This window comes from Sceloporus occidentalis, unplaced genomic scaffold (genome assembly GCF_023333645.1).
Source record: "Sceloporus occidentalis isolate IW3139 unplaced genomic scaffold, rSceOcc1.0.p SCAF_6, whole genome shotgun sequence".
NCBI lineage: Eukaryota > Metazoa > Chordata > Lepidosauria > Squamata > Phrynosomatidae > Sceloporus > Sceloporus occidentalis.
The window spans coordinates 129,033,380-129,048,999 of record NW_028316986.1 but is presented as its reverse complement, the minus strand read 5'-3'; the positions used below and the strand labels follow the sequence as shown (position 1 = coordinate 129,048,999).

At 43.1% G+C, this 15,620-nt stretch overlaps 1 protein-coding gene across 4 annotated transcripts in view; it reads left to right on the top strand.

The window, feature by feature from the left end:
- Positions 1–8,858: 8,858 nt before the first annotated feature.
- LOC149311395 (adhesion G protein-coupled receptor B3) overlaps positions 8,859–15,620 on the top strand; it is a 640,955-nt gene continuing 634,193 nt past the window's right edge. For 3 of the 4 annotated variants that reach the window (XM_089530992.1, XM_089530991.1, XM_089530988.1), the window contains exons 1-2: positions 8,859–9,005; positions 11,877–12,645. In XM_089530992.1, the coding sequence (XP_089387118.1) occupies positions 11,892–12,645 (754 nt within the window). In that variant the 5' untranslated portion in view covers positions 8,859–9,005; positions 11,877–11,891. Of the gene's footprint in view, positions 9,006–9,627; positions 10,115–11,876; positions 12,646–15,620 lie in introns of those variants that run through there. The other variant, XM_089530989.1, reaches the window with a different exon arrangement.

Genomic DNA, 15,620 nt, shown 5'->3' with positions numbered 1-15,620 from the left:
TCAGACGACATTATGCTCATCCAAGACTTATCCTGGGAAGAACGAGGAATGCTCCAGCAACAAACCATTCATGGGGAAATCTGGTGAATGGCTTCTCAATAGTACGAATAAAGTGTGATTGTGAGAGTGTGAATGTTAATTGCACTTAATTCACACTACTGAGGAAGCAAGAAGAGATACCCAGAATGTATTACAGTGGAGGCAATCCATTTTCTTTGCCAGTTGGTGAAGTAATAAATTTTATTTTGTTGTCTTTTATTCTATGTGGGATGGAAACATGATTTCAAGACATATGATGTAGTACCGCAATGGAGCTTGTGCAAAACTATCAATCCCATTGTACTAACAATTCATTCATGGATGTGTGAGAAACATGATCATGATATTTTATGGTAATGTCACAATAATCATGCAATTGTGTGACTGTGAAAAAATATTGAGTGCTGTAGCGCTACTGTTGTGTTAGCTTTCATTACCACGACTGTTGCTGAATTGGCCCTAGTGTGATAATCTTTTGTATAAATAACATCTATAACATCTAATATCTCACACTTTATTGGTTTATGACAGAAAGGCCATGAAGTTCTGAGTGAGCAGATTTATTGCCAGTGCTTCATTTGTACAAGGAGCTTCTATACTCCAAAAAAATACATAGTGAAGAAGAATTAAAAATGTTCTCTTTGGTTTCATGGGTCAAAAGTGTTTGTGATCACTAATACTGCTACTCAGAATTCATGCAGTGTATAATTGCAACAATAAACTTCCTTTTTTTAAAAAAACTCAAACCATTGTGATTATGAAAATAAATGACTTGTATGCTAAGTCGAATGTTAATGCATCTTTTTCCCTGACATTCTTTCAATCAGGAAAAAAAGGCATCCTGCAGCTACACAAATGAACTGTAAAAGGAGTGACATTGCCAGATTTAGCAAAGCCCTCTCTAAAGGCTCTGTACCTTGTGCAGAATTTAGCAGAGGTGAGCAAGTTCCAAAACAGTTCCCATGCTAGCTGAATAGCATTGTTAAAAAGTGTCCTCCCCCCAAGAAAGAGACAGAGAGAGAAATGTGGATAGAATTAGCAAGGGAAAGCAGGAGAGAAAAACTGCTTGTTCAACTTGAGAGCAACTAATTTCAGATTCTACATGCCGACTCTTACCCTTACTATTCCCTCTCACTCCTGTCCATACAGTTTAGTTTCATTACCCAACTTGCAATAGGCAGCCTTAACAAAACTGGGCAGGGATATTTTCTATATCTCTATCTATTTATCTTCTATCTATTTATCTTACACATGTTACAGAAATTGACAAATGTCCATTTATAGTCATGGATACATCTACATGATCCTTGGAAAGAAATAAGGATTAAAATCCAAGTGACAAATGTGAACAGACTGTTAAATACATGTATCTAAACTGTGTTGGAGGAAAAGGGAAAAGCTGAGTAAATGCAACTATGGGATTGTTTGAAATAGACATTGGCAGGTTGGGAGAAAAATGCCAATGCAAAGTGGAAGCTCAGCCATGGCAAATAGATGGAATGAGAAACTGTAATGGAAAAAGTGCTAGAGCAGGCAGATCTGATGACTCCTTTGCGTAGATATGATGCTCACTTGGTGACCTTGGGCTAGTTACTGTCTCAGCCTGGTCTACCTCACAGGGTTGTTGTGAGAATAAGAAATAGAGAATACTGAGGATAAAATGTTGCACATGTAACGTGTCCTGAGCAATCTGGAAAGGGATAAATATATAATAATATGAATAAATTCCAATCCCTTGGACAAAGAATTAATTCTTTTGCAGACAATGACTGTAGAGGATTACATTTTGGTCCAGTAGTGTTCTGCAGCATGGTTATTGTTGCTGGTGTATATGTTTTATATCCCAGCTTGTTCCCAGTTTGGGACTCAAAACAGCTTACAAGAGTAATAACAAACATGATTAAAAAAATCACAGCACACAAAAGTTAAAAAGCAATTAAACGATCAAAACTTTAAAACCAGTTGAAAACATAAATCACTAAAAACAACAAGAACAAAATAAAAAAGTCCATTATGTTATACAGTCATAATAAATAAATAATAATAATAATAATAATAATAATAATAAAATTCTCAAAGGACTGCCATAATAAAAAGGTCTTCAACAGCTTGCAAAAAGATAGTACGGAAGGTGCCAGTCTAGCATCTCTGGGAAAAGATTTCCAGACCATGGAAGCAGCCACAAAGAAGGCCTTCTTTTGTGTTGCACATGATACACCTGTGAGGATGAAGGAAGGAAGAGCTTCATGACAAGATCTCAAAACACGGACAGGTTCTTATGGAAGAATATAGTCCTTCAAATAACTTGGACTTCAACCAGTGGATATAATGGGGAGCAGCTTTGACTGATGCCAACAGATGTTTTTCTTTCTACAGTGAGCAACAGCAAATGCTGGACCATTTACATATGTGCAGCTGGAGAGCTAGTGTATTGATCTGAAAGTTGGACTCTGGAGACCAGGGTTTGATTCCCAGCTCAGCCATAGAAACCCACTGGGTAACCTTCAGCATGTCACACTCTCAGCCTCAGAGCAATGGCAAATCCGGTCTGAACAAATTTGCCAAGGGAACCCTGTCATAGGACCTTACCACACTAGCGAAATCCCACAGTGAAACAGGATTTAAAGTAGATTTAATTTTTTAAAAAAACAACCCACAAATGCGGGAGTTTTATCACATGACATTTCACTTTATTTTTGCATTATTTCTGGTCTGGCAAAACGTCATGTGATAAATTTCCCATATTTGCAGGGCTTTTTTCTAATTTAAATCTATTTTATATCCCGTTTCTCGCTAGTGTGATAAGATCCATTGCTTCACCTTAGGGTTGCCGTAAGTCGGAAATGACTTGAAAGCACACAGTAGCAGGTGGAACATCTATGCATTTCTAATATTTTCCATATAGGGGAGTCAGTGGTCAGATTTTTCCCATTGCTACCTGTTGTAACTTCCAAAGAGATCTGTGCCTTACTCCCTAGATTGTACACCTCTGGCAGGAATTAATGTTTTGAATTGATTGTATAGTGCCATGTAAACTTATGGTGCTAAACAAATAATAATAATAATATTCTTGCAATTTCATCCTACATACTCTCTCTCACCTCTGCTTCCTTCTTGAAGTAGACATACACACACGCACAGCTGCTATATGCTTCTGAGTCCTTCCTTCCAACATAACCACATTTCACACAGCTAGTGCCTAAACTAATCATTTATATTTTGTTGCTTCCTTCAGATGTTCTTTACCAATCCACCCATTCACACCACACAGGCTTTTTATTATTCCATCATTCCCCCAGGATGCTCTCCAGTAATCGCTCCAATTCCTCAAAGTGTTTTTATCATCCCAATCAGTTTTGGCCATTCTATCCTCTCCCAACAAAACTGAGCAGTTGATGACATTCTCTCTCTCTCTCCTCCTTCCCTCCTAATCTGGAAAACGGTGAAACAGCCTGCTGCATTTCATTCATTCCCCAAATACACTTGAATCTATTCTTGCTCCAGCAGAGACGTATCCTAGAGCCTCCTCCTCAATACTCTGACGTCAGCTGGCATGACCCTTGTTCTGTGACTTTCTCTTCCTCCTTCCAACTCCTGCTAATTCAGCCAGAAGTTTCTCTGCAGATGATTACTAAGCAGCTCGGCTTTTAATTCCACTGAATGTCCCACTATATCCAGCTTGCACCCCATGATCCCTCCTTGGTCATTCAGCCCACTTAACTGGACTGTCAGTGCCTTTCCTTCTCTTAAGCAATTCACTGTCACCTTCTTCCACAGCTGATACTGCATGACTGCATTCTCTCCACATGGATAATTTGGTCTTCTTGCTTTTCTCCCCAAGATTGTACTCTCAAGTCACCTCATGCTCTGCCTCCATGACTGAAAGAGCCTTTCCTCATCACCCCTGGTTCCATCACTTTTCCACTCTGAGGACTGTGAAGTCCTGGTCCTTCTTCTGCCCTAGTAAGAGTGTTGTCATTCTCTCTCTTTCTCACACGTGTGCATGCGTATGTATATATGAAGTAAGACTGCTAGAGCTATGCTCTGGACACTAGTTTCCCCCCCCCCCCCCCCATTTTTGTATGCTTTTCATCTATTCAGGTTTAAGTATTCTGCAAAGCAACATGAGTTCAAATATTGAGAAAAAGGCAGGATATGAATCAATAAAATAAACAAAGAACAGATTTGCTGCCAGTTTACTCCCCATGCTGTTGCACAGCCTTTCCACTCTGCCCTTCCATTTCTTCTCTAATCCGAACATTATCATTCCACGCTATCCTTCTCCTGGTGGCAATATCATTCCACAGTTACCTTTTTCTTCCTGGACAGTGCAACTAGATTGCCATTTTGCTTTTCTACTGACTTCACTTTGGTTCCATTTCAGAGGTCTGGACACTCTGCTATCAGAGTTTGGTACACTTCCATTGCATTCTAGGTATCCCTTCTTTCTCATCCTCTGGATCAGTCCTAGGTATTGGTTCCTCTCACTCAGTGCCCTATTTGCCTTTGCCTTTCCATATCCCAGTTACACACACACACACACACACACACACAATCTTAGTGCCATCCCTCTGGGTTTTGTGAGTCCTGCTGACAAACCCCATGGCTCTGTTAGACAGAGCTGACCTGCCATCTTTTTTCCTCCCCTTCTGCAGTGCAATTCTGATGTATTTTTTAAAAGCCCCTTGGTGGCTATTGTCATTCAGCTGCCTTCCTGGAGCTTTCAGAAGTCATTCCAGATGGGCTAATCTTAATTTCAAATGGCCCTTCAGTTTTTTTAGTTTTTAGTCTTAAAATGTTCCACTGGGGGAAGAAAGATCAGCATTTTTTGTTGTTTAAAAAATATCCTGTCCAACATCTGACTGCATATCTCTGCCACCACCAGGCATGCATCCCCCTTTGGCGACAAAAGCCTCACAGCAGGCAAGCCTCCTAGCACCAGGGACAGACAGGTAGAAAATTGTGCAAGAATCACCTCCTTCCTTGTAATTGTCCCACTAACTTAAGGACGAGAGGTGACCAGAAGCCCTCCTTTCCCAGAACATGTCCTACATTTCAACCTTCTGTCCGGGAAGAATTTAAAAAGGTCCTCCATTTTCAGCATGGCTAAGAAAGCAGAGAATAATAATAATAATAATAATAATAATTATTATTATTATTATTATTATTATTTCTATGAGTGTTTTAAAGCTTTCCTTTGGTCCTGTCCTCCATATTTTCTTGATGGTCCTAGAGCAAGCGGAAATCCCAGCCTTCCAAGTCATCGCCCCTTGCTGTGATTTGCAGGTCGATGGCACCTTTCCCAGCCATGGAAAAGCAGCCACAGCCACCGGCCAAATCCAGAGAGACCCTAAGATCTGGGCAGGAAAGCACCAAAAGAAGGTGTTAATTGCCGCCTCGTGGAGAAAATAGCTATGGTTCCCATGGAAGGAAAGAAGGAAGGACAGAAGGAGGGAAAGAAAGATGGATGGATGTACTGTAAAGGAGAAAGGAAGGAAGGAAGGAAGGAAGGAAGGAAGGAAGGAAGGGGGGAGGAAGGGGAAAAAGAAGGAAGGAAGGATGGAAAGAAGGAAGAAAGGGAAGGAGGAAAGGAGAGAAGATAGGAGGGAAGGATGGATGGAAGGGAGGAAGGGAGGGAGGGAGGAAAGAAGTTAGGAGGGAGTGAAGGAAGGAAGACGGAGGAAGGGAAGGAAGAAGCAAGGAAGGAGAGAAGGAAGGATGGATGGACGGGAGGAAAGAAGGAGGGCAGGAGGGAGTGAAGGGAGGAAGGAAGGAAGAAAGAAGGAGAGAAGGAAGGAAGTGAAGGAAGGAAGTGAAAACAGATGGAGGAAGGGAAGGAGGAAGGAAGGAAGGAAGGATGGATGGATGTGAGGAAAGAAGGAGGCAGGGAAGGAAGAAGGAAAAGAAGGGAAGGAGGAAGGATGAATGGGAGGAAAGGAGAAAAGATGGAGGGAGGGAGGGAGGGAAGGAAGGAATGAAAGGGAAGGGAAGGAAGGCAGGGTTGTGAAAGCGGAGCGTGGCGCTGGCGGCGAGCTGAGAGCTCCGTGGCTGTGCGCTTGCAAAGCAGAGAGACCCTCCGGAGTCGGGAAAGGAAAGGGAGGCTGGGAGGGGAAGGGGAAAGGGGAGATAGATGAAAGGCTGCCAGGCTCCCCCCTTGAGCCCTGGAGAGGGGTGCTCCAAGCCCCCCGCCCTCGCCGGGAGTGGGAACGGAGGAGGGAGAAACCTCCCAGGAGCAAGAGAGAGACAGAACCCAGGAGGGTCTGCGGTGGGGAAGGGAAGGAGACGTGCCTGGGATTGAGTGGCTCTGACGCGGGAAGGAGAAGGCGCACAGCAGCAGCAGCAGCAGCAGCAGCACTGGCCCCAGGGAGGGAAGGATCTCTCTCTCTCTCTCTCTCACACACACACACACATTTCTCTCTGTCTCTCTCTCACACTTACACACATACATATTTTTCTCTCACACACACACATATATACACACACACTAACATACTTTTCTCACACACATATACATATTTATTTCTCACACACACACATCAACATATTTTTCTCTCTCACACACATATATACACACACTAACATACTTCTTTCTCACACACATATACACACACATATACATATTTATTTCTCTCTCTCACACACACATCAACATATTTATTTCTCTCACACACATATATACGCACAAACATCTTTCTCTCACACACAGATTTCTTTCTCTCACACACAAACATATTACTTTCACACACCACACACATATGTACACCAACATATTTCTTTCTCTCTCACACACAAACATTTCTCAAACACACATATATACACAAACGTATTTCTCACACATGCACGTTTCTCTTTTCTTTCACACACACACACACACAGCCCCCCCCCCGCAGCGTGGGAGGAAAGGAAAAGGAGGGGGGAGATAGATAGATAGATAGATAGATAGATAGATAGATAGATAGATAAGGAGAGAGAGAAGGGGGATAAGGAGGCTGAGCTGAAACTGAGAAGTGTGTGTTTGTGTTTATGGTGACCAGATGTCCTCAGCACAGACGAGGACAAAGCACTGTAAAATGGAGGACCTTCAAGAAAAATGGAGGACACAACCAAAGGAAAGCAATAAACACTCGTAAAATATAAGAAACCCATGCTCCAAATGGAGGACGTTCAAGGAAACAATGGAGGACACACGCCCAAATAAAAGCTTTTTTTTTTAAAAAAAAAAAACCACTCCTAGAAATAATAAATCCGTGCTCCTCTCAGTGGAAGACCTTCAAGAAAAAGGGAGGACATGAGCAAAGGAAAGCTAAAAAAGAGGAATACTCATAGGAATGTAAATTCATGCCTTTTAGTCAGGTCCTCCAAATGGAGGGCCTTCAAGAGAAAGGGTGGACATGGCCAAAGAAAGCTGGGGAAGGGGGAAGAAGCCCTCAGAAATACAGTTCTAAATCTATGCTGCTCAGTCAGGCTCCAAATGGAGGACCTTGCAGAAAAAATGGAGGGCATGGTCAAAGGAAAACTAGAAAAGAGAAAAGAGACCAAATCCAGGCTTCTCTCGGTCTCAGTCTCCAAATGGAGGACTTTGCTGAGAACGGGAGGACATGATCAAAGGCAAGCTAGAAAAGAGAAAAGAGACCAAATCCACCAGGCTTCCGAAGCTCCAAATGGAGGGAGGGCCTTTTGGGATTCCTCCTGGAGAGAAGGAGAAGGAGGAGGGGGAGGAGGAGGTGGGATGCCCGGGTGATGCTGGGGGCGCATGGAGGAGCCAGTCGGAGAGGAGGAAAGGCCAGAGAGGAAGGGGCTAATAGTCCTGGAAAAGGAGGACCAAAAGACTGTGGTCACCCAGAGTGAGAGCGAGCGGGGGCGCGCGAGAGAGCGGGAGCCAGCAAGGAGCCGGGAGCGCGCACAGGCTCCATAGCTCTCTCTCTCTCTCTCTCTCTCTCTCTCTTTTTCTGTGTTTCTGTCGCGCGCTCCGGAGAGCGCAGGGCGCACTGGAGAAGCCCCAGCCATCTATCCATCCATCCATCCATCCTTGCATCCTTCCTCTCTCTCCCCTTGTGCACACACATACTACACACACATCCTACACCCTCCCTTTCCTCATCCACCACACACACACACACACACACACACACAGCAGGAGAGAGAGAGAGACTGGGGCTCTCTGTTCCCGCGCTCACCTCTTCTTCTTCTTGCTCCTCTTCCCTGTGCGTTCTTCCCAGGCATCCTTGAGCAAGGATAGAGGCAGAAGTCTCCTCGACTCCCCCTTTCCCCTCCTCCTCCTCCGACGCTGTAGACTTGGGAGCCCAAAGGGTGAGGAAGAGGAAGAGGAGGAGGAAGGCGAAGAGAGAGAGAGGTAGAGGAGAAGCCAGAGCCACCGCCGAGAGCCCAAGCCCGCCAAGAAGCCTTGCAGCTGGGCAGCAGCAGGAGCCAGCCCTCCTCTCCTTGCTTGAGCCTCGCCTGTGCGGAGAGACTTTGTGATTATCATCGTTGCCAGCATTATTTTCCAAGTCCAACAAAACCAGGAACCCTCGGCTCTCCCCCCCCCCCCCCAGGTCCCTTTTCTTTTCCTATCCTATTCCCCCCCCCCCTCTCGGATTATCCCTCTTTCCTCTCCCCCTCTTCTTTTTTCCCTAGCTTGGATTTTGATGGATCTCTAAGCAACCCTTTTTTCCCTTGGGCTGAGCTTCCCTCTCCAACCCCCCCCCCCTTTCTTTTCCCCCTTTCCCTGCGGTCCAATTTCTTTCTTTTTCAAGAAGAAACATCCCCGCAGCCGTCCTCTTCTGCCTGAATTCTGAATGCGAGCTGGGGAAGAAGAAGAAGAAGAAGAAAGGGGAAAATGGGCATCAGTGGCGCTGTGGCCAGAAGGGGCATCTCTGGGCGCCTGGTTTTGGTTTTGGGACGTGTGCCTGTGATGCTACTAGGATCTTCTTAAGAGAGACATAGCCTGCCTGCTTTCGGAGTGGAAGGTAAGGCTCGGGAGGGGATTCAGCCCCAGTGCTGGGCATGGGAAGCCAGGCTGGAGGGAGGAGAGAGAGAAGGGCAAGGAGGGAGAAGAAGGAGACATGAGACAAGCCCCACAGCAGCAGCAGCAGCATCCCTTCACCACCCTCTCTGTGACTCCAAAGTTGCCCAAATCTGGGCAAGGAAATGGGCTGGCCAGGGCCCTCCAAGATTCCCCTGTCTTCTCTGTCTGTCTGTCTGTCTGTCTTTCCTTCCTTTCCCTTGGGAGCTCTGGGGTCATTTTGTGAGGAGGGGAGGGAGAGGAGGGAAGTGGTGGTGGTGCTGGGGATCCTAAGGTTAATACTCTTTAAGTTGAAGGGGAAGTCTAATGGGAGTCCTCCTCGGTTGAGGAGCCCATCGGTGGAGTGATGGCGCCGTCTAGGTTCGAGGAAACCACAGTGTCACATAAGAGAGAGAGAGAGAGATAAAGCTCAAGAGGAGGGGGATGCTTTTTGGGGTGGGAAAAGATTTATTCCCCCTCCTCCACCAGTGTGTGCCCTTGGATTTTGGGGCTTCATTTCAACCCCCCCCCCCCCCATCGAAGTCCTTCCCTCAAAACTGGCTCCCTTGCCTTGCTTCTGACATGGCTGGGAACTTCTCCTCCTCCACTGGCATTTGCTGCATCGCTACCCAAAACACTCTCCTCTTTCTTTTGCCTTTTCCACTGTGTCTAAAATGTTGCCCTAATGGGGTTGGCTGAGGATTGCCACATTTCCCCCCCCCCCCCAAAAAAAAAAAACCCACCAACCAAACAAACCCAAATGCTGTGCTTTTTGGCCGAGCCTCTCTCTCAATGGAAGGCAGCCTTGGTGCTGCAGTTTGGTATCTTTTAAAAACAACTCTTCTTCTTGGCTTGTCTCTGTCCTCCCCCCATCCCTCTCCCCACAGTCCCTCCAGCTGTGGTTGCCATCTTTAAAAAGAAAGGGAATACAGATTCTGAGACCACTTCCCTTCTCATTGATGGATTTTGTAATTGAGTGCTTTCCTGCTACATGAATGCCGGAGACCCTCCCAAATAATACTGCACTGGGCTGCAATGCCTGCAAAGTACTCCAGCAACATTGGTCAAGAGTAGGTGAGCATTTGCAAGGTTTACCCTCAAGCAAGTTCCTCACTTCTCAGGGTATGAAAGGGCCTATCAGCCTAGTTCAGCCCAGAAGCCATTTGTTGTGGTTTAGGATTAGCAGCAGGGAGAAACAGACCGACCAACCAACAAATAAATAGCTTGGGTAATTCCCAGGAAGCTTCCACAACTCTCTACCTTCCATCCCTCTCCAGCCTTTTTAAAACTGCAGATTTAGAGAGAGTCAAGGATCAGTATTGCTTTACTCAGGTCAGCGTTTGGAGCTACGGTTCCTAATCTGCACAAAATATCTTTGAAACAAGTGAATCCTCTGATTTGTTCAGCATTACGCAATTGGGGGTGGGAGATGTCATTCAAAGTGGAGCTGAGAAAGCTAGGGAGTCAGGCAAAAAGCCTTGGGTCAAAATCTCTGTAGCTCTTTATGTTTCTGGGAGGGGAGGGATGGAAAAGGCTGCCAGTGCCAACTAAATAGTTTGAAAATATGGACCTGGTATCCTTAGCACCATTGTTATCAACTAACATTTATAAATGAAGTAAAGACTACTCGAGGCTAAAACGGTTACTAAGGACTGAAGAACTTCACACACACCATGGCTGAAGATATCTCTTTCTGCGTATCCTCACACAGATATTAAAGACATATAAGTATTCACTAGATAAATATTCCCAAGATTAACTTTCTTTAGTTGCATCTGTATTAGAGAATAATAAGCAAAGGTTGTAGTTAGAAAGGTATAACTGCTGTATCCTGAGGTAGGGAGACGTGATCAACCGACACAGAAACCCAGCCACAAACACCATCATTGGATATAGCCGAGGGAAAATGACAACGAAGAGACCAAATCATGGTCTCTTTCAAAAGGAAGTTATAGCATAAAACGTTCCCTAGTCTAATTTATTTTCATGTGCTTTAAATATCTATTTCATGTACCCCAAGTGGGCAGTTTACGCAGAAATGTTAATACTCTGGATTCTAAGCCTCGATTTACTCATAAACAGGGGCGAGGGGGGAAATCTGCCCATCTAGTTATTTTTCTCCTGAAAATAATACTTTCAACACATATGTCCATTGCTGAATCTTGATATGCCACCTTCCAGTTTCTTTGTAAATGACATCTTAATATAAACAGGTTGCTACTGCAATGGCACATAGCCATATGGGAGACAGTGCCCCATCTGTAGCAAATACTTTGTACATATTTTTTTGGGGGAAAATGGTATAATTCATCAGATTTATTGCTAAAATCCCAAGAGGGATGTTATTGCATAACAGCTGTTCCCAGCTTTTCTCTCTTTGTGTGTGAAATAGCTATATCAAAAGACTTCATAGCTTAAAAATAAATTGATAGTCTTTTTGTGATCTATTAGGGAAAGGACACTGGAACTGAAGTTAGGGCTAAAAGAGTCAGGCCTTGCCAAGCTGGTATGTTTTATATGAGAGGAAGCATTCCAATTAATAATGTAACAAATGTTATTTTTAAAAAATTGGATCTAGGGAATTTGATAGCTACGCTGGCCACATGGTGGCACTCTTCACACAGCATCTGATACTTCCTTCTGTTACAAGGTGGATTTTTTTGGTTTTGTGTTTTGCAAGAAAACTGACCTTTTGGTGTATGGAGGGGGGAGGGTTACACACATTCTAACTGGAATTTTGGAAACATCCACATGTAGTTTGGGGAGAAATTTGATTTACATTGCACAAAGCATTCAACCTTTTTTTAAAAAAAACATTTCCTTCCCTTTCCTGCAGGCCAAATGACATAGGATGAAGGCTGTTCGTAATTTGCTGATTTATATATTTTCCACCTATCTACTGGTTATGTTTGGATTTAATGCTGCCCAAGACTTCTGGTGTTCGACGCTGGTGAAGGGGGTCATTTATGGATCATATTCTGTAAGCGAAATGTTTCCCAAAAACTTTACAAACTGCACTTGGACGCTGGAAAACCCAGATCCAACCAAATATAGCATTTACCTGAAATTTTCCAAAAAGGACTTCAGCTGCTCTAACTTTTCCCTGCTGGCTTATCAGTTTGATCATTTTTCCCATGAAAAAATTAAGGATCTCTTAAAGAATAACCATTCTATAATGCAGCTGTGTGATTCTAAGAACGCTTTTGTATTCCTGCAATACGATAAGAATTTTGTTCAGATACGTCGGGTATACCCCTTCGATTTCATAGGATTATACAAAAAGGAAGATGATCAGAAATCTTTCTTTGAATTTTTGGTCTTAAACAAGGTGAGCCCAAGCCAGTTTGGTTGCCGTGTATTATGCACTTGGTTGGAGAGCTGCTTGAAATCTGAAAATGGGAGAACTGAGTCCTGTGGGATCATGTATACAAAATGCACCTGCCCTCAGCACTTGGGAGAATGGGGGGGAGATGACCATTCCTTGGTGTTGCTCAATAATGTGGTACTGCCACTCAACGAGCAGACAGAAGGCTGTCTCACCCAGGAGCTGCAAACCACCCAGGTCTGCAATCTAACAAGGGAAGCCAAGCGGCCACCAAAAGAAGGTAGGTGCACGCCAGGAGGGTTCAGCTGCCCTACAGTAATTTCTTGCTCTTGATTTCTCTGATCTATGAGTCTGTCTAAATTGCACTCCACACCAGTTGCCTGCATGAAAGGATTTCTGAAGGTCTGTGGACACTCATCCTCTGGATTCCTTCCAAGAGGGAAAATTTAATTTTTTCTTATTTAATCTGATAACAAAGTGTTTTTTTATTATTTATTTTTTAAAAACCCATTAAAGGGTTTCCTCATATTTTCTGAGGAGTTATCCTTTGTTCTCAGACCTACTTAAAATAATGCTTCCAAGTTGGGAGCCAAGTTATTATCTCTCTTGTTCTTACTGCAACCACCCAGCTACATTATCCTTATTCACCCAAGAACCTGTTGTTTTGGCTTTGCAAGGAAGACGTTTCCAAAGGCATGTGGGTAATGCAAACAAAGTTCCCAAGGTCCAGTTTGGCCAAGACACTAGAGGCTGGATAGGTGGACAACCTTGACTACGTTCTAGTTGTTACTGAAATGTTAGTGTCAACCTTTGGCATTAAATTACCATTGCCAGAAAGAAAGAAAAAAGTTTAAAAATACAGCATCATGTGGGATCTTTTTTGAGGTATGCTGAAAAAAGGGAGCATCCAGTATGGTGATGATTTGCAAGTAGGGACATATGGTAACTGTAGGTCAGACTTTAGGATGTACACAGATTGACAAATTTTAGCATGTTCTCTTCTGTAGAGAGACCCACGAGGAAACCAGTTGTGCCCTTTTCTTCTTTTTCTTTTTTTTGAAACCCCAGGCAGGAAAAGTTCCTAAAGAGATTATAGCCTCAAAATGAAATACGATGATATGATGATTATGTTTTAATAGCACTAGTCACCACTTTTTTTCTTTTTTTTAAAGAAAGAAGTAGCTAAACTGAAACTTTTTTCAAGACTCGTCTCAGTGCCATGCATCTAATCTCATGTTAAAGATTTATTCAGTTGTTTCTCTCCCTTTGGTTGCCTTTTTACTTTGGACAGATGGAAAGAGAAAGAGAATGCAAATGTAAAATCATGGAAAAAGAAATATCAGGATCTGAAAGCTATACAGAGTGAACTGTTAGGTCTATAGAACAGGGATACTTAAATGCAGAAATGTTGCTGTGCAGAGATGTCAGTAGAGAAAATACTGATGCAGAAGTTAAAATGATGTAGATGGGTTTATACTCCCCACTGTGGTCAACATCCACGAAAGGAGAAGATTGACTCTTCTTTTATGTGCTGGATGCTTGAAAGTAGTATGTGGATGTGTGCATTTATTTGTTTTCGTATGTGCTAGAGATTGGGGAGACAGAATTTTTCTCCCTATTCAAGCATAGTCCTCTGTGCGGAAGAAGTAGCATTTTAATGCAGGAAATGTTTTCTCTCTCTCTTGTTTCTACATGGTCACAAAGCTCTCTGTCTATGGGGAGGCAGAGCCAAGCTCCTGGTCTCCCTAATAGAAGTTGCCTTTGTAAAGGAATGCAAAATTGACACGTTGTTCTGGGAGGATTTTCTTTAAGGGCAGCCAAGGCTGAGTGGTGTGGGAGAAGAAAAGCTGAAGCTACTCAAACTGCTGAGCTGCCAAAGATACTCTTAATGGGGGTTGGGGGTAGCTCAGCTACATTCAGGCTAAAGGAAGATGAAAGTTGGTAGTCTCTTTGAGGGGAGTGGGAGAGGGAGGTTTGGATGGAAAAGTTGCACAAAGTGAGGTAGTAAGGGAGCAAGACTTGTCTTGATTTATACCAGGTCAGTAATTTGTCCATACATAGTCTATAGCTGAGATGAAGACTGCAAAGTGATTTTAAACTACTCAAATGCTTGTTTCTTGTAAAGATCCATGGAAGCCCTTGTAATGACAGGGACTGTATTCAGCATCATTTAAAGCTAATTAATGTCCCTTAAAATAAGAAACACCCCCCACCCCCACTCCCACCTTCAATGGTGATGCTTGAAGCTGTAGTAGGACAATTAAACTGCAGAAAGTGTCTGAGAGACATGGGAACCTATTAGCATTTGAAGGCTGTAATTGTTTCTGGGAACAGTTTCAGGCCTTAACCCTTTCCTGATGACAACAGGAAAACTAGAGTCTTCCCTCCATCCACCTAGCCTTCCATTAAAAATAATAGAAAAGCAGCAGCTGGAAGGCTACTTTTCTCTTTAACACAACTGGAAGTAGGTGGGTGGATTTACAGACAACTGACTGATTGTGTTTGCAATGGACACGTTAAAATAGGCTTGGGATTGGTAAGAGGCTGGTCAGATTTTTTTATTTTATTTTTTTAGTGTCTAATTTGAGGTTAAAAGAGAGTTACCACAAATCCAGGTTTTTGTGGGCTAATCCTTAAGTTAAACCTGCATGTTTGGAAAGTTTTTCTGGGTTAGGCTGACAGGTACATAACCCATACTGGCAAACTGAGGTTTATTGTCCCCAAAGAGCTTTAAATGGGGAAGTCATTCATCAAATGCAGAAGGCATGCAGCAAGAGCATTTATAGTGTCAGCTCTCTGTTGCTGTGTTTGGGGAGCAATTAAATTTTAATTGCAAAAGAGAAGTCATTCCTCTTGTGGTCCTTGCTTCTCTCAACATCCACTGTAGTTAAGCCACAGGATATCTAGAAAATAAAGACATGTATGAGTGATCATTTTGTTTCCTAAATACATGCTTCTACTTTTTTTAAAAAAAAAAGTAGGAGGGAATTGTGATTCAGTGTTTGTGGTAATGTGCCAGAAGAATGTAGATGAATAAGGAAATCTGGAATTGACTGCTGTGTTTTAAAATGTGAACATCCTGGCATATAGAAAAATATTTTTTACTTTGACTTTCAATTATATTTTATTTGTGCTGACTGCTATTTGTCATTAATACTATTTTATGACATTAGCAAGCTGAATATTATATTAACATAAAAACAAAAGCTTCCATATAAATTTCCAGAACATGAAATACTATTTCAGTCTCACTGT